We start from the raw sequence: 25,251 nt of genomic DNA on the forward strand, positions 1-25,251 counted from the left end.
CAAAGGGAAAATACTTGTAAAATAGAGCAAATTCAGTTATTTATTATGCATCAGAAGATTTTTTGTCATATGTGGCACACCAAGTCAACTCTTTTCATGAAGGGAATGATTTTAACTCAAAGAGGAAAAAGAATAATACTTCAACCTTAAAAAACCATGCTGATTTCTCTTTCAATAACTTTGATACACAGAGAATGGTTTTCCTAAAAAGGAGTCTGTCCAAAATGCCTTGAAAGGTAACTCTTCCTTCCACTAAGGAACTGTCCCTGGGTGACAGGCTGTCATTTCAATGCAGCACTCTACTAGAATTCAATTTATTTCAAAATTAAAAGAAAAAAATCAGCTTTTTCTTTTTTATTTCTTCAAAACAGTTATAAGCCAAAACCTAGATATATAGACATGTTCCTGATACAGTCAACAGAAAGAGATAAGAGCCTCCAGATGGTGGTTCAGGAGTCATGAAGACTATACACCTTCACTGATCACTGGTTTCTCATAAAGTACTAAATGTCCTTCAGTCACCCCAGACACATATATTAAATTTTGCTTACTTTAGTATTTGAGTCTGGCAATAAATATCTTATAAAAAGATCTAGGCTTGCCTTTTATTCCTCATATCTTGTTCCTAAAGTACACGATCTTGCTACTAAAATTGTATGTGCATTTCTAGTTTGAACAAAAAAAATTTCAGATTTTAAGTCCTGGCTATCAGTATGAATTTGTTCATTGATGAACTGTCAGAAAATATGCAATAGATAACTTACTGTTTTCTGACTCTATAGTTTCTTTTCCAGAAACTGGTTCAAATCCTACTCATTTGAAACACCTTAATTTCATTTTTAAGTCACTACACTGACTGTCTAATCAAAAATTGTTGGATATTTAAACATAAAAGACACTAGCTTATATAAGATTTATTTCTAGACAAAACACTTTGAGGAATGACAAACACCTGTTCTGTCATTTATTGTACTTCCCAGGGCAATGCAACTATTTCCAACACTACACATGTAATTAAACTGCAGTAAAGCAATTTCTGCTGTCATGAATTTACATACATAGCAATTCACAGGGTTAACAGCCATTTTACACTCTATTCTGCACTTTGAAACAGACACAGATCATAATGCATTCAAAAGGAATAAAAGAGAAAGTTTAGCACATTGGAAATTAAAGCTGATGAACAGAGGTAGCAGATTAAAAGTTTATTTAGTAAAGTAAATTTAATTAGGAAAATATATTTTTAAAATGTCATTCAAATAATGTATTTTAGATTATTCAGTCCTCTAAGCAGGTTTGTATTATAAGTATACTGTATCCTTTTATAAAAGAACTTCTACAAAATGCATTGAGGGTTCCACTCCCTAAGTTAACACATCTGATCCTGATTAAATTGTCATGACAATCTTTTTTTTACAAAGGAAATCTTTGAACACTTAATATTTTAACAATTAAATACAGATGAGATTACTGCTGTAACTTAAAAAACCCCAAACTCCAAGCACTTTGCTGCACCAACATTTTCCTTTGTGGAGCTGAGGTTGTCACAAGGGGCTCAGGAGGAGCAGGAGGCCTCCATGACAGCACTTAGAGAATGGATTGATGAGGAAGAATTGTCTTTTCCTATCTCCATCAAAAGAAAATTCAGAGGTGATACAGTTAAGATTTATAGGTAAAATGTTGATACAAGCAAATGGAGGGATTTTTTTTTCTCAAAAGGAAAGGTTAACACACATTGTGTTCCACAGCAAGCATCCTGCAGTGCTGGGTATTCTCTGCACTGGCTGGCAGTTTTTCTGTCACACTATTCTTCCCAGTTTTCCCTTCATGCTCTCTCCCTTTGAACACTGTCTGTAGCCAAGTTACAGCGTTCAAAGTCTATTTCTTTTTCGGGGAAAATAAAAGGCTCCCATGTTTTTTAACCTGCACAGCTTTAGATATATCCTTCTTTTAACTTTATCTCATCAGAGATAACTCATGAGCAGCTTTCAGCTCGATTCCAGCTGTCTTTTTTTAATCACTAATGATAAAGTTACCTTGCAATTCAATTGCCAGACCAAAATGTATTGAACATCACTGCTTTTTTCCAGCTCCAGGACAGATAATAGTACTGTTTTGCTCTGAGAGGCTCACATTGCAAGGGAAAGGGTCAAAACCTTTCAATTTTCCTATTGTGCACTGTAAGCGGCCCCAGAGCTTGGGCAGCAAATGTGCACTTGCACCCTTAAGATGCTAAGTGTTATTTAATTTTTTTCTTCCTTTCACCTACCTATCTTGTCCACCTGTCAACTAGGAGGAAGTGTGAGTGTACAAAACAACAGCAAGTAGTTGTCAGAACCCCTTTCTTATTACTTCTAAGTGCACCATGTTGGAGCTCTCTCCATCTTTTTTCCTGTTTCCCATCATTTTAGAGATAAAGTTGCCAAATCCACATTTTCTTTAAGCTTATACCTAATAAATCCAGTGCAAAGATTTTTAGTATTACAAATTAATTACTTTCCATGAAAGTGTTAAATGGGATGTTCTTATAATTCATATGTTTAGTTTGACAAGCATGTAACTACTTCAGTCTGGAAAGTACTGATTATAAAAAGAGTTCTTTAAAAAATGACAAGTAAAAAACAAGAGTATTTTACTTTACAAAGACGTAGGCATCTCTCAGGCAATTCAGAACAAAAGACAGCTTAGCGATCACAAGCTGCTTTATCCCCAGTACTAAATAATCCAAATCACTATTTTATATTCAGTTTCAAGAAGCTTCTGTCTAAAATACCCTGTGCTCGTTAATGTTAGAATTGCAATATCAAGTGCACCTATTTTATTACAAATTTCAATATGACTTTTTTTTTAGAAGCCGGGCAGGAGAATAAAATGACAATATTTTTTTCCTCCAGTCATCCAAAAAATCAAGACATTTTAAATAAATTAATTTGTTTCTTGATTTCAGGACTCATATGGGAGATTCAAGTTCTTTAGTTTTATATTTGAGGCTGGAGTATTTTGGCTAATAATTTAAATCTTGCTACCAGTGTTTTGTTCTAACACAAAGAGACAGTATGTTAGTCTTCGCTGATAGCAATGAAGTACAGTGGTGGACCAAAATGTTGCTGCTGCTGAAACTGTAAACTGAGCCTTGGCAAGTTTTTATTAAATACATTGTTACTCTCTTCAGAAGTAGATTGCAATCAAAATAAACCATCTACATTTTTTTCTGAAGGGACATATTAGCAATCTGTTAACAAAACATAAAGTCCTGCCTCACTTTAAATAATTTTAAAGTATCTAACCAAATTTTGAAATAAGTAGAAGAATGCCAACAGACTGCACATCATTAATACCTAGCTCCACACCATCCCTTTTTGAGAAGCAGATTTTTGAGAATGTTACATATATCACGTATAAACAGCCAGCCTTTTGTTCAATGACCATAAAGCAAACTATGCTCAGCTCATTTAGAATAGTGTGAAAATGTAATTGGCTTGTATTCCTTACAAAAGTTTAAAAACTTATTTCTATTAATTACTTTTTAATCTAAACTGAAACTTCTTAACGTTGTCCCTCTTTCTGCCAGTCAACAAAATTTGAAAAAGTGAAAACTTTGTCATTAATTTCACATTTGCAGCTCAGTCTTGTTTTCAAGTAAGCATTTGCCATGTACTGTTCTTGTCTTTTCTGAGTGTAATTGTCTGATGAAAACTGGGTGCAAAAAAATGTGTCTGCAGACATCATGTTGTAGGCTCATGACAGTTTAACATACTAATATCAGTATGCTAACAATGCAGTTTGTTTATGCCACTGCTATTAATAAAGTATCTGAACTGAGAAATACAGAGCTGGTAAATGTTTCCATGCTTTGGTTTCTGGTTCTACAGACAACTACGGTAGATATTTAAAGCAACTAAGGAAGGGATCAAAGTCCAGTTGCTTTGCTTATTCTATGCTTTTCCAAATCCCACTTTTGAAAGCATTACCAGAAAAAAATCATACTAATTCAAATAACATTCTTTCTAAATTAATAGCGCTGTACAAAATCATATTACTGAAAATTCTATTTCTCATTATGCTTTTGAAAATAAGGAATTCAACATCAAAGGATCCCAAATACTTAATAACATAATGAGCCAAAAAACCCAGGAACGCTCCTTTTGACACAATTATTTTGCCCTTCGTGCATGGATACACACATATTTATGCTTTAGGTACCTAAATTTAGCATCCATACTTTGCAGAAGCAATAAAAACTAAGATGCACATTGAAATAAATACTTCTAACTAGTAACTTTCTTGATAGCCTAGCAGATGCAAAGATAAGGAAAGATTTACACTAGAGACTATGAAAATGCAGGATCATTTGAGAATAATAAAAAATTAAATGGTGGGAAATGTTAACAGCAACAGCTATGAAAAGAAATTACAGTAGATTGAAAGTAGAGAACAACAATTGTAAAAACAGTTTAAAATTTAAATTGTTTCCCAAGAGAGATTCTATAATTACAGTTTCTACAGACATTTGAATAATAACTGCAAAAACACTGAGGTATAGATATTTACAATTACTTCAGTATCCTAAGAACTTACTAATACTGTAAGTTCACAGCCAAAAAAATGATAGCAGATCATACGGCTGTATGAACTATGCTGACTTTAAGGTCTACAATGGTGTTTTTAGGTTGTGCACAGAATAGCAGTCACAGGCATACTTAGTGGTGAAGACAGGTGCAAAGGTATAGGAAGCCTCCCTACACACCAAAGTAGATTTGCTGCAAAACTCATTTTTGCCCAAGAAAGTCTTAGACAGCAAGAAGCAGGTGTATCTACTTTTTGTTTTATTGTTTATTATTTCATATCTATGGGATGAATATTTATTTAAATGAGTATTTATTGCCCTAGATGCCGGTACCCAGTTTTGGACAGACCCAAAATGTTGGCAGACAAAGGAAAGGGTAGAGGGGCTGAATGTGTGCCCACAATGAATACTGCAATACTGTGGCATATATATTTCTTTTATCCATAGTAAATTCTGTTCTGCTACCAGAAGCAGCAAACTGAACAGGTAATAGCTGCAATGTTGCAGAACAATTGTCACATCAATATCAAACTTCAGAGATACATGGTAGAAAGCACAGTATCAGTACAGTAGTGAAATACACATTACACAGAAGCATATGGATAGAAAGGCAAAACATAAAGTATGCCCATCCACTGAGCAACATCGCAATGGGTTAAATTCCAAATTACATCAGCAATTGCAATGTGCTGCTGAAACTGTAAAGTATAAGAACAAGCCTTGTATTCTATTAGGATTATGAGGTTACTGTTTATGATGTCTCAGCCTTTTCTGATATGACCAACCTTATGAAACAGGGCTCCAGTTCAATGCCTGTGTGAACTCTGAAAAAGTTACTTTCCTAAAAGTACAGCATTCCAACTCAAGGCTCATCTACTCAGATTAACATAAGAAGACATATAGGCATTCATGCAGGAAGTTAGTTAAAAAGCCACAGGCAATATCTGGAATTATTTTATTAATAATGCAGTATGGTGATTATGGTTTGACTGAGAACAAACAGGCCAGCCTGAGCTAGTCTGAGATAACTTCCAAATCTTCTGCACATGTGACAGATGGTGGAAGCATTTGAAAGACTCCTGTGCCCAAGAACTCTATTATGGGGGCTCAGATTCAATGCAGCAGCAAAGTAGCTGAAGTGGGTCATAATAAAAGCACACTAAGCAGCATAAACTACCTTTAAAACTTTGGATTTTATCTGAGGAAAAGGTGAAAAAGAAAGAATACTACATTCAAGGGATGTGAGGGGGGAAAGTGGTTGTACAATCTATGTTGACTGTTGACTGATTAAAGTGAAGAAAACTATGGCTTATGATACAGTGCACTAAATTTGGCAGTTAAAGAGAGCGGAAGGACAATGGTTGAACTCAGTAGAGTTCCCTTCTAACAGGGCTTATTTTAAACTACTCTAACAGTTTTTATGGAAATCATAGGGTAGTTTGGAAACATTGCAACTTACTTTGCAATAAACCTTATTCTTCCCAAGAACATAATTCATTTTGTGTGCTTACGTCTAATTTCTTTTGGCTCATTTTACTTTGAAAAGGGTTTTGAACTCCAAGTTCCTCAAATACTCCCCCTAAGAGTCCTAGGAGGCAAATACTCGAGTACAGAGGAAGAAGGCAGGACAACAAATGAAAAGTAAAATCATACCACTGAGAACTCTCTCAGCCACATCCTCTGTTATACCCATTGCAGAGAATCCATCTTCTTCACTAATTAATTTCTTATGGTAACTGAAGCAAGGTAAATTGCAATGAATAAACCAAAATAAAAGAGTCAAAATTAGAAAAAAGATCAAAAGAAGAATGAAACAACTGTTGACATCTGCTACTGCTAACATCCCTTCAGCCTACACTGAAGGGACCACTACAATTCTTTCCCCAGAACAAGTGAGCTTGCCGTACTCCTTTTTACAGTCTGCTTTACAGAGCAGTATGCAAGCAACACTTATGCCTCGGTTCATGTTGCCTTCATGAGTTTAACTTTTTATGAAGTTGTTTAAAGAGCAATTTAATATTATTATTTGGATGAGGTCTCTCAGGCTGTTTCCACGTGGAGATCCTTCAATCTTTTGCTTTTTGGCAAGATGAGGAGATGCAGGTGCTATCTGACACCAATTTAGAGTGTGGTCAAACTGGTGACCTGCTTGTCTTTTTACGTTATCCATGAAATGAGAATCAGACTGAAAGCATATGTTTAGCAGAAATGGCATTACTCTTAGAGATATCATTCCACCTCTCTGAAGAATATTGTACTGCCAGCTCATACAGATAAAAACTTTTAAAATATAAGCAGAAGTTGCAATTTAGGTTGTCAGAGAAAACCCAAGTTGGGTTCTCATGAAGAACATGGGATTGCTGTCAGCAAATGTTGCTGGCTCTAGTAATGGACAAAATACTGAAAATTCTCTCCTGCTTGCTAAAGTAAATCAGATATTTGCAACATATAATTTATTTTCTGCCTGAAAAGAGATGCCAGCAGAGTCTTTTGCAACAGGAAGGCCAGGGCAAATCATGTCAATTACAAAAAAGGTTGACACTAAAGATACCACAGAAAAATGCATATGTCCTTCACATATCTACAAGGATGATATAGAGGAGAATAATCCTCTTTCACAGAAGTTCATCATATCAGGGGCAAGGCATACCTTGAAGCCACAACACAAACCCTATTATTTTTTGTTCAGAGTAGAAAAAAAAGTTGCAAAATGCTATGTGAGAATAGATGAAATCTCAAGTACCCACAGTGTTGTGAAGGACCAAAACCTACCCTGCCAAACAAAGCAAAAGTCTCAACAATTTCTATTGCTTTTTCCACCTGATTTCACATCATAAATGTGGCAAAAATTTGACCTACTACAGTTTTTTTGCGACCCATTTTGGTAAGCGTGTGTTTTATTATCATCAGAATTCCTAAAATATTTACATTTTCCACTTCTAAGAAACTTTTGCTTTTTCAAAGAATAACATACACTTATATATTAAAAAATCTATATAAACAAAGAATGATTAAGTTAATAAAAATAAAGCATTGAAAGGTCAGGGAATGCCAGAACTGTGTGAATAGCCATAATTTAAATACCTCATGCCTGTGCATTATGATAAACTTTTTAATTACATATTAGCATAATATGTTCCATGAAACCTCATTTAGAGGGTCTAGAAAAGCACAGGAATCCAGGTTTCTTTCTTTGTATAAGGGAAAGCAGTCATTACTGTGAAGAAGTAGGTCCTTAATTCACACTTGTAGACTTTAAGCTTAAAAATTACTTTGAGGCAGGCATGCTCATGCAGCTTGCTAATGTCAAGAACAGTTTGCAAATGCCTAACGAAGATGGACTACATTGAGATTTTATTTGTTGAGATCAAACAAATCTTCCCCAAATACATAGGAATTTAATTTTTTAAAGCCTTTCATCTTGCACGAATTTGGTCAGCTTTTCACTCAAGACCCAGAATAACATCATGCCAAACAACTATTCTGCAACCTGACAAACAATAGACTCGGAAATAACAGAGTAGTTTTTAGCCAGTCTGACAAAGTTGTATAAACCAAAACATATTTAGGTACTGGGAAACGCTGGACAATCTTATTAATTGAAAACTGATGATAGATTTTCTGCAAAATATGTATGTATCTGCACACTATACAGGACAAATTAACACATATATTAACACAATAAGCATTAAGTGTTTGAGTGGCATCTAGAACTTGAGGAATACTAAGAATAACAAAAATATCCCTTAATTTGGACCTCTTTTTTTCAGGAAAAATATGCATGGTTTGAAACCTGGGTATGAATATTGCATGGTGGGAAAAGCTCTAATAACTTCACTCTCAGGTGGAAAAAAATAGCGAGAGACATAAAAAAAACGTTGGCACTAGTGACATTCCCCGTCTTTATTTACATGACTGCCAGCCTGTAAATTTTCTACCCTCTCTCCCACTTTGAGCTTAAGGTTCTTGTTCTCACATACAGAGTACCACAAAAGTCCCTCCTGCCCACATCTTATTTCTCATTTTCTCCTTCTGTTACTGCCTAAGTTCTATCTATTTTCTTAAATACCTACTGTACACTTTCTCTAGTCTTTGCATCACGTCAACGCTCGCATTCCAAAGAACTTAGCCATGTTAATTTGAATTTCTATTTAAAATAGGTTTTTTCTGCAAGGTCAACAAATGCTATGATGTCAGCTAAAGCAACTGTCTTTTTTAAGTAACTGGTTCTCTAGGTGAAAATTATGTCCTTTATCCTGATGTATTGCATGCACTGTTTGACTAATGCAGAGTATTCCTAACTTGTGTCACAGCCATATTTTCATCAGAAAATGTGAAAAGTAAAAATTATATCATACCTAAGTAATTATCCTAGAACTTCTTCAACTAATTTGCTGGGTTTACAAAACCAGAGCCACTCCATGAACCTTTTCTCCCTCCACGACTAAATATTTTTTTTTTTCACTAAAAGAAACTTGATTTTAAAAAGATAGGATTCAACCTCTAAAACTGAAGACTGCCAGATTTCACAGCTGCTCCTTACCTCTACAATGGTCTGACCAAAACCTCAGAGCTGACAGCTCTAAGTTCTGCAAAAGCTGTATTATGATTTTTTATTTCTCAGACATGGATTAAAGCCACCAGTATGAATCTACTGAAGCTCAAGGAAAAGAAACAGAAAACACTTGCCTAATCTGCAGGCTTACTAGTGAGAAAGTGTTTTTATGCTCGCACCTATATACCTATATATATATATATATGCATAAGGGCGGGATGGAATTGTTTCTTTTTCCACACTTCATAGACAATGGAACAGAACCCCAATTCTTGCTTCCCAGTGTTTGTTGGTATTGCCACCTTCTGATACCTGCAAAGGGCAAAACAGGTGGATGAGACCATACTTCTGGTTCCAGACAACTCCAAATGCATGTTTTGACCCATGTCACAAGACACACACAAGCTTTCTGCTGCTTTGTGACCATCAATTGATAAGGCAATCTGTAAAAATCATGCCCCATTTCAGAAATTCAAGATTACAGATCAGGTTGGGGCTTCTTAATGTTTTCTCTTACATCTTCATCAAAAAATTCTTCACTCCTTCCCACGTGAGGAATTTGCTTTTTTCCCCACTCATTATTTGCTGTATTGTGTGCTCAGAAAACTAGCAGCCTCAGAAGCTTCCTTTCTCTTCCTATTCCTTATGAACAAAATGGTGATATTTTAGCAGGTATGAAGGAAACAAAATATTTATAAAGCTCAGATAGCTTTTTACTTAGCAAAGCACTGTTACCTGTCTGCATCCAGAGTCACATCATGAACCCCTCTCTGAATGATGTCTCTAGAGGCAGCTAGGTCTGGTATTCGGTTCAGACTTCTCGTATATAAGTTGAGTCCTCCATCCGTCATGTACCTGAAAAAAAATGTGTGGTCAGTCAGTGGGAAATGCAGCCATCTGGCAACTATGTTTCACTCTAAAGTTAATGGACTGTGAAATTCAAGTGTTTAAAGTATGGGTTGTCCTATTAGATGGTATTCCCACTTTCTGTGCCCAGCACAAGGAGATTGGACATCTGCCTATTTTCTAGGAGCATTTGCCTTTTTCTGTGATGGCTTACAGGCCAACTTATTTTACTAAAACATATTTAGACTGAAGCCCTCAAGTATTTTCAAAAACTTTAAGCACATTTTAAGTACTTCAGTTTTGCCAAAGAATAGAGCACCAGTGCAAGAAACACCATTCCAGCTAAAAAAAAATTTAAAAAAAAGGAAAACATGCAGTAGCATTCATCCAACCTGGAACAGAAATTAGGGACCTAAATCAGTAGTCCCCGCTGGGATGCAATTATTCAGATATGAAAGAGATATCCACTGAAGACTTTACAATTATATTTAAGAATATTGTTCTACCTGTGTTTCTTTTGCTTGATTCCCACAACTTCACATTATAATGAATGCCTAATGAATCAAACAAGGAGTATAGTGAAATTTACTCACTCGAGAAACATTAAAAGTTTGCGAATTCAAAGTACCAGCAATAATTTCTGGAACTCCGACCTACAGTTTCATTGTCTCTATGAGAGATTTTGGCACTTATAACTGAGCAGCAACACAGGCCTGTCCTACTCTCAAGACCTGTTTCTTGTTTTCCCAAAGGACCTTTTGTTAAACTGTCTTTCCTCTAAGGCTCTTGTTCTTTATGTTTCCCTTTTGCATTTTTTTGATAATCCTAATATAACAACAGAGATAGCACAAATTTATGTGTGGAGGACCATGCACATGTACGGTACTTAGCAGAGAAGCATACATATACAGAAAAAAAGTTGGTATATTTCAGTGAACCTACCTCAAAATAAAATAGGGGTTTACTGAAATAGGTGTAGTCTCAATGCAGGGTTGATGGCTAAAGTGGAGGACACTCATTATTCAAATAATCTTTAACACAAGTTCTCCTTGAGTCATGAAATGGTGCCACTCAAACCCATCTTTCAGTCAAAGAGTGTGTCAAAATACACAGACTCCCAGGCATAAGCCAAGGCACACACACTGCTGCTGCTCCAGCAGTTCTGTTGTCCCTCTCCCTGTGGTTCCTTCTGGAAGAAGATTTAATTAAAACAGACTGTCCAAGAGACCTGAGGGCCAGTACAGGAACCCCAGGAGCACTGCCTCCACCTCTATTGTTAGGGGTGGGTGAATGGAGGAAGGTCTTGAGAGCACACCTGTGGTAGTGTGTGTCACCTGTGTGACAGTTCCAGTTTGAGAAGACATCATGTTCTGGGTGGAAATCTGGATGAAGGCAACCTCAAGTGCACTAAAACACAAAGGGTTCCTTTGATTATTTTTAACAAAACTCTGAGGCACTTTACACACGGGTAAGATTTCGCTTGCAGTTCAGCGAGGAGCTTTTGAAACCTTGGTCTCTGGAGTCTGCAGAAGGTAACTTCACATTTGTTTTCAAAGATAGAGTAACACTCACACTTACATACTAGACTCATCCTTTTATTAAATTCAAAATTCAGACTTTTTTGACAGATTATTTAGCTAGGCTTGAATTATCCAGTCGATTTCAAAGTTCTAGAATTACATATTAAATTTAGCTGTGGTTTGAATGTAATCCAGACTATATGGAATTTTTTTTCCTGTATAAGTAAGGGCTGAATGGAGAGACTTAACAAGTGCAACAGGCCTTCCTCAAACTATTTTCTAATTACTGCTGCATTCCTGTCCCCAAGTGTTTAAAGTAATTAAACTGATAATGGAAGAGGCATAAGGGAGATAAGACTTTACATGCCTCAGTGAATCCTGAAATTTCCGAGCTTATTAAACTGTTTTTAACATTTACCACACCTAAAAATGTTAACTGAGCACATGGCAACTTACTATCTATTGAGTCATCCTTATTACAGATGCAGAGAAAAGTCACACAAGATGACTTTATTCATCCTTTAATGTGATAAGCTAATAAATACAACTTTTCAGGCACTGCAAAGGATTCCCTTTTTTTTATTTCAAATAAAACCATGCATCTATCAAAAGCAACATTAATATTTCCTTTAAGATAAAAGGCCCTTTAGAAACTAAAGTATCACTTTCTCCATATGTCTTCTCTCTTTTCTAGCACACATGAATATGGTATCCTACTTGACAGTCATTAATGCTATGCTGTGGACAACCTTGTCAGCAGTGCTCCATAGATGGATCACTAAGACAGTGGACTAGGGAGATATACTAATATGCTTTCTTTATAGTTATGCTTTTCCTAGAAATCTATCTTTGGATGGTGCTTGAGGTGAGATACTACTCTAGAGAGATCTTTGATCACACTTAGATTTGCCTTTAGGAATGTATTATTTGCAATTTCATCAGCCATTATTCTCTAATCATAGCTATACTTGAAACTAAGAGATTAGATTGACAGCAAGAATTCTAAATTTATAGAGAGTGAAATAGTGTGGTATGACATGGTCATGTACTCTATGGGATTTCTGTTCAACACTGTTACCTCAGTCACCAAACAGCCCTGAGATGCCAACAACAGCATTGAGTAGAAATGGAGGCATGAGTAAAACCATAATATCTTTTCTTTTTTAATGATGCTTTAGGAGTTCTAACACACACAGGAGTGAAGTGACTTGTGTTCCAAGATTGATATGAGTTGTTAAACAGTAATCTGAAACATAGGGAATGCAGTACCCCGAAGCCACTCAATTGATTAAGCAAAAAAAATAATAATTGTGATTCTTCCTCCTGGATATTTTAAAAGAGCAACTAATCTAGTCTTTTACAGAAAGATATTGCTACTGCTCAGATGATAAGCACAGTTGAAAAACTGCAATAAAGGCCTATCACACAGACTAGACTAGAAAATATTTAAAGTTAATACAGAGAAAGTCTGTTCTGTCAGCAACTGCTTTTCCTCAATTGCATCCAATACCATAACTACCATCTCAAACAAAACAAAAACACCACAAGAAGACCCATCCCAGAGAAAATGGTGCAAAATGATGGTTTACCAGATAACCAAGACATTTCAGTAAGTAACGAGATGTATCTGTGCTCTTATCAAAGTTCAGAGTAAAATCATCTTGGTGTTAAAGAGGAAGAACAGAATCTGGAGGCAGCAGAGTATCACTGGCAGATTAGAGTTTTTTCTTTGTTTTTTTTTGAATGTATGTATATTATAATATTGCAACCATAACGCAAATTCCACCTGTGTGCCAGAATTTTTTAGAAAAATTCTATTAAACCTACCAATCATGCATGAGTAAATGGGGGAAAAGTGCAGCTTACCCACTATTGATGTCATCAGTCCTCAGGCTTTTCCCAAGAATGTCTCCATCACTCATGTAGCCACCAACATCAGCTTCAGAGGATATGTCCAGATCACCACCTCCTTTCTCACTCATGTCGATCTGTGAGATGTTTCCAAGGCGAGAAACAGCTGCTCGGCGAAGTGGGGTGGTGTACATGAATCGAGAAGGGTCTGTGTGTATGAAGCGACTTGCACTGCTGCGAGGATAACCAGCACCCAAGGACGGGGCATCTCCTGCCTGCAGCCGAGGACTGGCCTGCCCCAGCCTCCAAGTCACCGGGGCTGATCGGCTTGACAAGCTTGGTATGCTTCTCCCATTCACTTCAGTTGTCACAGTGCTGTCAAAAGTTGTCTCCAGTGTGCTGCCAAACAGAATGGAGAAGTCAGTGAACTGTGCTTCCTCTCTTCCTGAGAAACCAGGAAAAGTGAAGACTGGAGGAATGTATATTTGTTTTTAAAAATTCTGTGTGTGTGTGTGCATATATTTCCACTATGTGCCCACATGTGCTTGTGTATGCCCCTCAGTACTGGGGCCAGTCCTGCTTAATATCTTTATCAATAACTTGGAGAGGGGATAGAGTGCCCCCTTAGTCACCTTGTAGATGACAGAAAGTTGGGCAGGATAGTTGATCTGCCGAAGGGTAGGAAGACTCTGTGGAGGGATCTGGACAGGCTGGATCGAAGGGCTGAGGTCAATGATATGATGTTCAATAGGGTAAAGTGCCGGTTCCTGCACTTGGGTCACAACAACCCCATGCACCACTACAGACTTGGGGCAGAGTGGCTCGAAAGCTGTCTAGCACATGGTGTGAGTCTTGGGAATGGTCCTGTGCAGGGCTAGGAGTTGGACTCAAAGATCTTTGTGCGTGCCTTCCAACTCACCATATTCTGTGATTCTGTGATCAGAAACGGACCTGGGGCTGCTGCTCAATAGCATCTGAACGTGAGTCAGCAGTGCCCAGATGGCCAAGGTGGCCATTGGCATCCTGGTCTTTATCAGAAATGGTGTGGTCAGCAGGTGCAGAAAAATAATCATTCCCCTGTATTTGGCTGCACTGGTGAGGTTGTGAGGCTGCACCTTGAACCCTGTGTTCAGTTTTGTCCCCCTCACTACAAGAAAGACATTGAATGAAGGTTCCTAGAGAGTAAGTCATACAAGGAGCAGCTGAGGGAGCTGGGTTTGTTTAGCCTGGAGAAAAGGAGGTTCATGGGAGATCTTATCACTCTCTGCAACTACAGGAAAGGAGGTTGCAGCCAGGTGGGGGTTGGCCTCTTCTCTCAGGCAACAAGTGATAGGACAAGAGGAAATGGCCTCAAGCTAAGCCAGAGGAGGTTTAGATTGGATACTAGGAAAAATTTCTTCATAGAAAGGGTTGTCAAGCACTGGAACAGGCTGCCCAGGGAAGTGGTTGAGTCACTGGAGGTACTGAAGAGACTTGTAGATGTGGCACTTTGAGGACATCGTTTAGTGGTGGACTTGGCAGTGCTGGGCTAATGGTTGGACTTGATGACCTCAGATGTCTTTTCCAACCTATATGATTTTATGATTCTATGATTCTATAACCTCTATTTATAAAATAACCTAAAATAAATTTTATAGGCTTTTAAATAAATGATTATAAAACAATAACCATCTTTGTGAATGATTGTATGAGAAATTTTGACAGTAAAGTAAATCAAAATTTTACATCAAAACATAAGTTGCTAAGACAGTATCATAAACAGTATGGTTAGTGCCATAGTTAATTTTCCCTTGCAAGTCTCTCAGGCATTCAGCACTTGGTAATACTCTCCCACAGTCCATATTTTTAGTGGTCTACACAAAACCAGTGTACCTGTGGCTTATCTGAGTCCCTCTAAGACTGGACATGGTTTCTTCCAAATTCTGTCTCAAGTCTGCTATATTCTTTACAGTTCTCATTCTTCTTGTTTCAGGGTCTTCCCCTGGAGTAGAACAGTAAAACCAGCATACACTTTAGTGCACATGAGTTTATAAGGTTGAATAAAGTACACACATGTATACACAGCTGAGAATACACACATATGATTGTAAATAAGTCTGTCCCTTTAATATTTAAAAAAATAAAGCTTCATTCTTTCAGTAATAAAACACATGTATGCCTATAAATCACATATAGTATGTAAAAAACCCACTAAAAAGAGTCCTGGTGAAGCATCCCTGTTAGGGCCCAAATCTATTAATGAAACTCAGATTTACAGTGTTGTAATTTTTATCCTGTGTAATCAAGATGCAACCCCAGACTACGTGATACATTACAAAGTCCTTTTTTACTCCTTGACATTTTACATGGCGTGCTAGGAAAAAAAGCCTCAGCAAATCTGTGTCCAGAAAGAACTGAGATGACTCTTAAAACAACTCTTCAGTATGCACATAACATCCAGGCCATTTCAAAGTCTCTTTAAGTCAGGCACTTAATAAAGCATCTTTCCTGAACTGTAATAGTTTCCTGAAGGGGGACATTATTCTTCATTCAGGAAAAAATAAAACGTACTCCTTGTGATACAAATCTGAACACTCTAAACACATGCATGATTTATACAATTATGGGTTTTAACAGTCTTTGGGATCCATTGTAAAAAGCTAGTCTGGTATCTGGAATAATGAAGCTCGCAGACCTTCACCTGGAACACCTTGAACAATGTTTACTTCATACAATTTAAAAAAAAAAAAGGCAAAAAAGTTATATATGATACGTCACAAAAGAAAAACATAATAAGCTTCAAAGGAATCTCCAAAAGTTGTACATGAAGAAACAAAAATGCATGTTTTCTAGTAAATTCAGAGATCAAGAAAATTTAGTTCATTTTACTTTTGAACAATAAGAGAATTTTGAAAGAAATTCTGTGACAGATATCACTGATTTGTTCAAGCCTAATATTCTGCTTCAGGTTGTGTCCTGCATCTGTTGCTCAAAAGAAGGTTGACAGGAAGCATCAGTATTACAGTTCTGTGTACAATGCTGAACTTAAAAGTGCAAATAATTTCTTTTTGACTCTATTAATGATAAATTTCATGTCATATCTCAACTTGTTAAGTTTATTTTACTCCTCATAATGGAAATGTTATCAACAAGAATGATACTGTGCAACCACTAAAACTTTCTTTAACTTTAGATTTCAGATTCTCATACACAATAAGATTTTAACCTAATTTTGGAATCCTCATGACATCCAGAAACTGTTTCATCTTTGAATATATCTAATAAGAGATAATCTGGTGAATTTAAACTCAGCATCACACAAAAATCAAGATCAGAAATGCAAGTAGAGGCAAAATACCACACAGATCAATGATATTTCAAATTTGTAAAATGTAAAATGCATAAGCAGATATGCATTGTCAAGTTGCTGCATTTCTCATTCTGTTGCCATCTTCCCTTCCCCCAGGTTTGTATGTGCGTTTAAACAAGATATAATTTCAACAATGGTGGTGTCTCTGAGGAAAAGCATAGAGTATCATCTAAGTGATAAAACAAATAGGAAATGTTTGGGAAGGAGTTAAAAAAATATTATATCCTTTACATAGTAGATAAAATGGGAAAAAGAAAGGAGGAGATCTTAATGTAGAGTGTGTAAGAAAAGTTCAGTAGGACAGAAAACTGGGAAATATTCAACCTGGGGCCAGAAGCAATGAAAATTTTAAATTTAATAAAGCATTCTGGGAAAGTAAAGCAAAAAAAACCAAAGTCCTACAGAAAAACATTCTGGTAAGGTAAAAAGATCTCAACACAACATCAGTTCAAAAGGCATGGGAAAAATACTGACTTGCAGCTGAACTACAAGTATAGTTTATAAAAAACATTGGGCTTAACATATTCAGTGACATTTATTTCAAATATAAGGAAGAATCGGCAGAAGCAAACTTTATTTGAACAATGGGTCAATTAAGCTACCTAATATTGAGTTTTGACTAAAGGATGAAGCCTTTGAGCTTACTGACAAACTGAATAGCTACTCTATCCTCTCCTGCAGTCCAGGACTTACCAACCAAACATTCTGCAGGCAGTTAAGAAAAAACTCAATTCCTGACATTAAATGGAAATAAATTATTTTATGTACATTCCCTATAACTTTATTTCTACTCAATAGGAAAATGATGCACAGCACTAGCCAACATGCCCTGCAGTTGTGGTTCAGTGTCAAACTAGCTTTCACAGCAATGTCAGTTTGAGGTTTTCCCATCTACTCTGCCCTGGCTGTGTCTTCTGTCCTCTTTGATGCAGTCGAACAGTCTTTCAGGAAATGATGTTTGCCTATTTTATCACTCCAAATAAATTCTACAGTGGTTTAATGATCCTAAAGTCCATAAACCTCCGGGTTGGCACCACTGAACTGACAGTGGGATCAACACCTGGGCAGGATGGAAACAAGAAGTGGGGATACAGGTCCAGCACTGCAAAAGTCTCCATCTTCCCGAGTCACACTCCAAGCCCATGTTTATTCACAATATTTTGCTTCCTAAAATACAATACCTGTATTGTATTTTATTTACATTTTTACATGTAGTACCTTGCAGGAGTAAAATATCTGCACTCAGATTAAAATTACAACTGCTCCTGTTTCTCAAGCTAGATTGTTCAATAAAGCCTCTTGATGATCAGTGTACCCATGGGTCCCAGGCACTTTGCAGAAGTTTCTACACCACCGTGGAGATTCCTGCGAGGCAAAAAGTTTCATACCCAGGCTAAGCTCAAGGCAATTACGTCCTATTAGATTGAAATTGCTTTTACAGCCCAGACAGTTCCCAGGCAGATCGTTCATGCTTGCCTCTGGACAGTTGTCTATAGTGCACTCAGTTCCTCACTGTCCCTTTGCCCTTTGCTTTCCCCCAAGCAAAAAATTTGAGTGCCAAATGCACTCAAATTGACTTCCAGGTGCAATTATATTCCTGTCAAAATACTTATATAAGGGACATCCAGGATCTGTTACCTGCCCTGCTGTGAAAGCATAGCTTGTTGGTATAAGAAAAATTTCTGTTTACACAGAAAGACAAATTCCAGGGTCTAATCAGGCAAAATTAAAGGCAGAGCAATACTTTATATTTATTTCAGGAACTAAATACAATTATTATTTTACAGTGACTTTGCCCTTTTCTTTCCTTGTTTATCCTTGTCAGTTGTTCTTTGCTGTATGTTAACACTGCAAATCTTGCAGCAAAAATGACAGCAACTGTCTTTTTAATATGTATTGTACAGTAAATAGCATAACAAAGCCTTGAGGTATAATTGCAGTACATTAAATATAAGGTACATATATGGCAAGTTGCCAAAATATATTTTCACAATGAAGAATATTTCACTTTCAGACAAGTTATATCACAAAATTGGTGTTATTCTAACCTGTAAAGGTGAAAAGTTTGAGATCTAATCTCATTAGATCTCAGTGACACAAAGGGTAATTTCAAAACTTTTACACCAGTTTTTACTAAAAAAAAGCTACAACTGAAGTTTTATTATATTAAAATACTATATAGCACTACATAAAAAATCCTCAAAACTAATTATTAGAATGCTTTAAAAATAATTGTTCTTTTCTTTCTTTCCATCGTTCTCTAAAGGCCATATTAATGGACTCCTGCTGTACTATGGATGAAAAAGTCAGAAATTATAAACAGTTGAACATGGTAATGGAGAAATTTTCTGCACTGAGTACAAGATCTACACTTTTAGGACAGCACTCTGACTCCCTATCCACATCAAGCCTCCTTCTGTACAGAGAACCACACGGATGATGAATATGTGTATTTTTGTCTGAAAACTAGCTACACTATGCCTGCTAGAGGAGACACTGTGGTGCTTATTGCATCAGGATTGGGGTTAAAGGGATCTTAGACTCCTTGTTGCTTATAGTATGGCCCAATGCTATCACAGAGTTTACCCATATTTTCATGACCTAACATATCAGAAATGCTCCCTATCTTATAATCTCGAGTGGTTCTGGTTTGTACGCTAAAGAAAAGCCACTCTAATTCATACATGGGGAGACTGGGATAAGACTATAACCAGAGTGCCCTGAAAATTTCTGTCAAAATTCTGTTCCTCCTACAAGGAAGGCCAATGCAAGTATTTTACTGACCCTATGATATATAATCTCCTAAAATCATTTGTAGCTTCATCATTTATGTTAAACATTCCAAAAGATTTTCTCCAAACTTTTGCCTATAAGCAGTGAACCATTACAGGTTCCCTCAATAAATTTCTGGAGAACACATTTATTTCTTCCATTGAGTGAAATACATTCACAGGAAATCAAAATAAATATTTTACAAAAATCATTACATTTAACCTAAATAAGTTGAACTTTTACATTCACATTTCTGAAGTTCAAACATAATTTCGCATTTAATAATACTGTTCATAATAATTTCTGCACTTCTGTACATGTAATTACAGCCCAAAGCAAATAGAAGAATAACAACTCCATCAATTGTCTGACTTTCATAAAAGAATTTACAAATAATAAAAATCTCTCCAGACAATTATCCACTATTAGATAATAACTCCATTCACAAAGGAAAGTACCAGTTTTAATCTGCAAGTGGGAAAACTGAGGCTCACAAGAAAACAGAAATTTGTCAGTGACACACAGCTGAAGTGGAGTGGGGGCAGGGGAGAGCTCAGTCTCCTTTGCTAGCAAGCCTCTGATCTCTAGAAGAAGCCCCTTTTAACCTACTGGTACAGTCTAATAATAAAACGTATGAATACAAAGAGAATTCTTGGTTCTTTCTCATTTTGAGATGACAGCTTTTTTCACTACTTACACACCAAAAATTTTATCCTCAATGTTTAAACACAATCAGAGCTAACGTCCACCAGCAAGGAGCTCCGGGCTAGACACATGCTATATAACCTTTAAAAAGCAAGCAGCCACTTCAACCATTTGACTGGCTGAAGAACAAAGCTTTGGAAATGAACACTTTGAGCACTCTTATAAAGGGCTGAGAGATGAAACAGTAACACAGAAGCCTTTTGAAGCACTTATGTCTATGGACTGCAAATACTCACTGGCATGCACAGATATAACAAAACTGGTTATTTAAATAAAACTGAAACCCTGGCACTCACAATTCCATATACAGGGGTGAAATTATTGGCAGAGGGGTTAGGGAAGGGGGAAGAAATACTGGAGGGACAGTTTGTAGGAAGGCCGAGACATTTTTGTCCTATCCAAACCTTGGATTCAAGATATCAATTTCAAATTAATGAGAACAAATGTTATTAAAATAAAATTATTTAAGAGTAAACTAATAGTACTTAAATATTCCACCTTATTTTTCAAAAAGCTAAGCAAATATGCCCAGTTATTCACAGGCTGTTGCTGCCCCTGCACCCATCAAAAGCAATTTAGACATTTGTCTTCATTTTATACAGTCTTAAGAGGTCAGGGTAAGCAAACAAAGAAGAAATGGCTAGACCCTATTTTTGCATACTACTGCAAATAAACCCAGTTCTGTCTTGGGAAATCACTGTCAAGATCAAAAATCTGCTCCATGCAGATATGTGCTAACACTTGGTTCTCCTCCAGCCCTTCCTGATGTCAAGCCAAAGTTAACTTACCTAAAATATCAGTATAAAGGACCTGTTCTAGGTCACCCAGCATTGTTATTATGACATCTTCATCCAGATGTGCAGTCCCTTCACGCAAGCACCCTTCCTCCTCCTCCTCTGTCCAGGTCCTGCTGGGGAAACGGGATGTGCAGGATGCATTTTCATCATCTGATTTTCTGGTCTCCTCATTGTCACCTGTATGCCAGTCTCCTGACCTCCTGGATGTCGTGCTTTCAGTAGATGGTATTCCCTGATACTCTTGTGGTGCAGTGAGGCTGGAGTGGCAGAGAGAGTGCACTGACTGTGAGAGTGCCTTGGAAAGGGAGCCTCTGCACCTGGCTTCTGCCTCTCGCTGTTGGTAGCTCTGGTTGAACTTGGAGGCATTTCCAAACCAGTTCTCCCTGTATGAGTATCGCCTCTTCTCCCCTTCACTGATGAGCGTGAGATTGGTTAGAGACTTCTGCTTCTGAAGACGAACACACCCTCTTCTAACCTCCGTGCCTTTAAACACTGACAATTCAGCAGATCGCTGCATCTTTCTGTCGGGGGCTTCACCTCAGTTAGATTTCATATTTCTGAGAGGGACAGCAGTTCAACTCCCCTGCAAGGTCCTGCGGTTGGTACTTGCATCACTGCATGCTGCACATCCCAGGTAGCACATACTTGCACTCACAATGAAAAGCACAGCTCAAACATGCACTGTACATACCGGAACTGACTAGACAGGCACAGTCATTTTCTTTAAAATTACACTGCTGTCTCTGCTAAGCCACTTCTTCCCGTCACATTAATCTGCAGTACTTACAGTCATTTTCACTTAGATTTCTCTCAAGCAGAAGAGAGTTGATCAAACACTCTGCTCCAGCACAGAAGTAATCCCAAAAGCCAACTGTGTTTTCCTCCCTTCATCCAATCACCAGTCTCATCGGAGTGGTGGGCCTGCATCTCTTTCTACAGCTGCTGCCTTCTGAAATCCAAGTAGGCACAAGTACTGTCTTGGGCTTTCCCCCCCCTCTCACCAGCTCATGACTGATCCTAGTGCACAGCTCTTCACTTCAGATGGGCTGACACAGAACTGCAAGTACAGCCTCCACATCAGAGCTCAATAAAGAGCCAAAATTAACCAGTGAAGCAAAGCTCTGCACAAGCCTCCTTACATTTTAGTATTCAACCTGCATTCCCAGATATATGACTCTTCTCTGCTACTGCAATGAATGCTGCTGGCTGCCATGGCAGCAAACATCCTGGTGAATTAAACCGGAGACACAGAAGCCTCTGCCCAGTTTACAATGCCACAGGTTTCAAGACCCAGCTTCACCTGAATGGGATGCTACAGTAACAGACCTAGTTCATGGTCAAATCCTATTTTTCTCCCCAAAAGGTAAGGATGACAAATTATTTCTTCCATATCACTGCTACTCCCTATGCAGGAAGCTAAAATCAGACTTGCAAATGGACCTTCAGTCTTGCAATTTCTGCTCTGAATAAAAAATATATAATTTAAGATCTTAAAGAAGATAAAAAATGGAATGTAATAGTACCTGTCTGGTGAAATGAGATGATTTATAAAAGGAAGTATTTAATTTCTTTCTCCTTAAAAATGTACCTTGTTTGCATCTCTGTGAGATTCAGAGGCTAGTATGGAATTAAAAAGATGTAATAAAATATTTTTTTCACAATCTTCTGAAGAAAACCTATTAATGGAATAGTTTTATAATTGACAATGGAATCTTTTATAAAGAAACTCAGTATTGTATCTGAACTAAATTAAGCAGTTCCAAATGTTATTTTTAAATACATTATCCAGAGAGAAAAAAGACTTACTTTTAAATGTCTACATTTTCTACAGAGAAAAAGATATTAGTCCCAGAAATAACAGATGAACAAAGAAATAGCTGAATTTAATTCTTTTTTTATTTTTTTTTTAGATATAAACTTTTTATCTAGGGGAAATTAATTTCACAAAGAATTATGTAGAAATCTACAAATATGCAAATACATATGCTGTATGTATACACATAAATATAAACTGCTTTTGTCAGGATGAACTTATGCATCTCAAGTTTCTACCTGAGAAACACTGGCAGGCAAATAACCTTTAAAAAAACATCCTAAGAAATACAGACTGTTTGAAGATCTCCTGTGTGAATAAACAGATGTTAACAGAAGCCTCAGTGTATTTCTTGCTTTTCACTGGTTCAGTTTACAGTTTTTGAAGATACATAGAGGAAAATTCTTGGAAATTTTAAAGCAAAGGTACATTTTTTCCTATATAACTCTTATAAACACAGAACTAACATAGAACAAAAAATCAGTAGCCTCGAGAATTGGTTTTCCATATTAAAGCACAGACAAATTCCTAGAAAGACATGTTCCATAACAAGAGGAGGTACCACTCCCATCTCTGCCTAGCCCACAAAGTCAGAGGAGACAAGAGGAATGGTCTGTCTGCCTGAGTACAAAACTGTCCCAAATATTAAGCACCTGTCACTTCTTCAGCATGAAAACAAAAGGAAAGACTGCTGTGTTTACTCCCAGGGTCTGCCAGTTGCAGTGACATATGAGCCCTTAAAAGGTTTTTATGAATGTGATGGTGCCTGCCCGCAGCAGAGCCTAGCAGGCTGGTGTGGATGCTGATGTTGTCCCAGAGCTTCAGCACTGCCCACATGCCCCTGCACCAGTATGCACTGATGGTGCTATGCAGTTGTAATGGCCTGAGGAGCATGCCTGAGGAAGCTGTGGTTGTTAGAAAGACCTCACAGGGATGTATTTACAATAGAGAATTTGAAAAATGAAAGGCAATCTCACTCTTTTCTCACTCATTGTTTTTAAATCCTAAATTTATACTCAAATTGGTATAGTATTCTCAATTGTTTTGAATTAACAGGAAGAACGATTTGGCCCTGTCGTGCCAAAATTCTCTTGGTGATTTTCTTGAAGTAAAGAGAACGTGGACTTTTCCTACCATGAAGACCAATTCTGAATCTCTTTCTGATACTCCAAATCCATGAATGGCAACTTCCTCACCCACCCTTTCATGCCCAAACAACTGCAGGCAGTGGTTTGTCTCCATGGTCAGCTGTAGGCAGGCATGGATCTGCTCGGACTGCACACCAAGCTCACAACATGTGCGTGGCCATATGTAGCAGTCACTGCTGCAGTGCTGCACCTGACCTCAGTAAGACCTGCAAACACGGAGTGTCCCTCGTAACAAGCACTGCTCTGCTGGGGATGCACTGCACAGCACGACTGCTCAGTTCTGAGCATGAATAGACCAGATACAAGATTGCCAGAGCTAGACATGTATATTCAGTTCTGTTTCCAGCTGGGATCAGAAGAATTTATAGTAGGGGATGAAAAAACTTCACCCAATGAGCCACATGAAACCTCATGTATAGTGTTGGCAATAGGTGCCACACCACTCCAGGTTGGAATGGTCTCTGGAAGTAGTACAGCTGCTGGGAAGTTCAGTGGGTCTCAGTGTCTTGGCTGACCTATTCCTTCCTCCAACTGAGGAATTCATCACAGCCCAGTTGCAGCAGCACACAGACCATCATACTGGAATGAGAATGACACCTGAACTGTGTGACAACCACGTGAGGGCAGCTGGTAGCTCCAGCATTCACCTGCCCCATTTATTTTTCTAAATATATTAAAAACACGAGTCAAATGCTGTTAGATGGAGGCACTGACACTAATCACACAACCTTCATTCAGTCTTCATGGGTACAGCCCTTAATTACAAGGTTATATGAACTTTTCTCCCATTCATCACATTGCCTCAATTGGTAGACATGCCATTGTGGGCATCCTCAGATACAGCAGATACTTATGTATCTTGACCCGAGTGATCAGTAGAAAGAACACTGAATTTATCCTTGTGCTTCACCACATCTCTCTGCAGGGTGTCATTTGACAAAACATAAATTTGCAGTGTCAAAAATTCTCAGGGTTATTTATTGAAAAATCATTTTCTAAAGCTCAACCTCCATTTTAAAATGATGAAATATAGCAGCAAGAAAATACATCTTTCTAAACTAAGAAGAAAGTATAGGAGACCAGAGGAGAGAAAACAGCATTATTCCCCAACTACCTTGCAATTCAGTGTGTTCTCCACCCACAATACAGGAATATGTTTAGCTCAAGAACAGCGTAGGGAACTTACCCAAGCCATCACAGTCAGTGTTACATGCTACTTTATCTTTACTGTCTCTTTCATAAAAGGAATTGTAAAAATTATTTTAAGAACTAATAATCTTTGGGCAAATTTTGCTGTCAGATAAGACTTTCTTTGAAGTCTCAGTGGA

At 37.4% G+C, this 25,251-nt stretch overlaps 1 protein-coding gene across 1 annotated transcript in view; it reads right to left on the reverse strand.

Annotated features, from left to right (window-relative positions):
* Positions 1 to 25,251, reverse strand: part of NAV3 (neuron navigator 3) — a 384,858-nt gene that overhangs the window by 92,748 nt on the left and 266,859 nt on the right. Inside the window, exons 11-13 of the mRNA XM_025895950.2 lie at positions 15,212 to 15,320; positions 13,355 to 13,738; positions 9,858 to 9,977 (exon numbers count right to left, since the gene is read on the reverse strand). Coding sequence (XP_025751735.1) covers positions 9,858 to 9,977; positions 13,355 to 13,738; positions 15,212 to 15,320 — 613 coding nt within the window. The remainder of the gene's footprint in view (positions 1 to 9,857; positions 9,978 to 13,354; positions 13,739 to 15,211; positions 15,321 to 25,251) is intronic.

This window comes from Manacus vitellinus, unplaced genomic scaffold (genome assembly GCF_001715985.3).
Source record: "Manacus vitellinus isolate BGI_N305 unplaced genomic scaffold, ASM171598v3 scaffold_5_pilon, whole genome shotgun sequence".
Classification (NCBI taxonomy): Eukaryota; Metazoa; Chordata; class Aves; order Passeriformes; family Pipridae; genus Manacus; species Manacus vitellinus.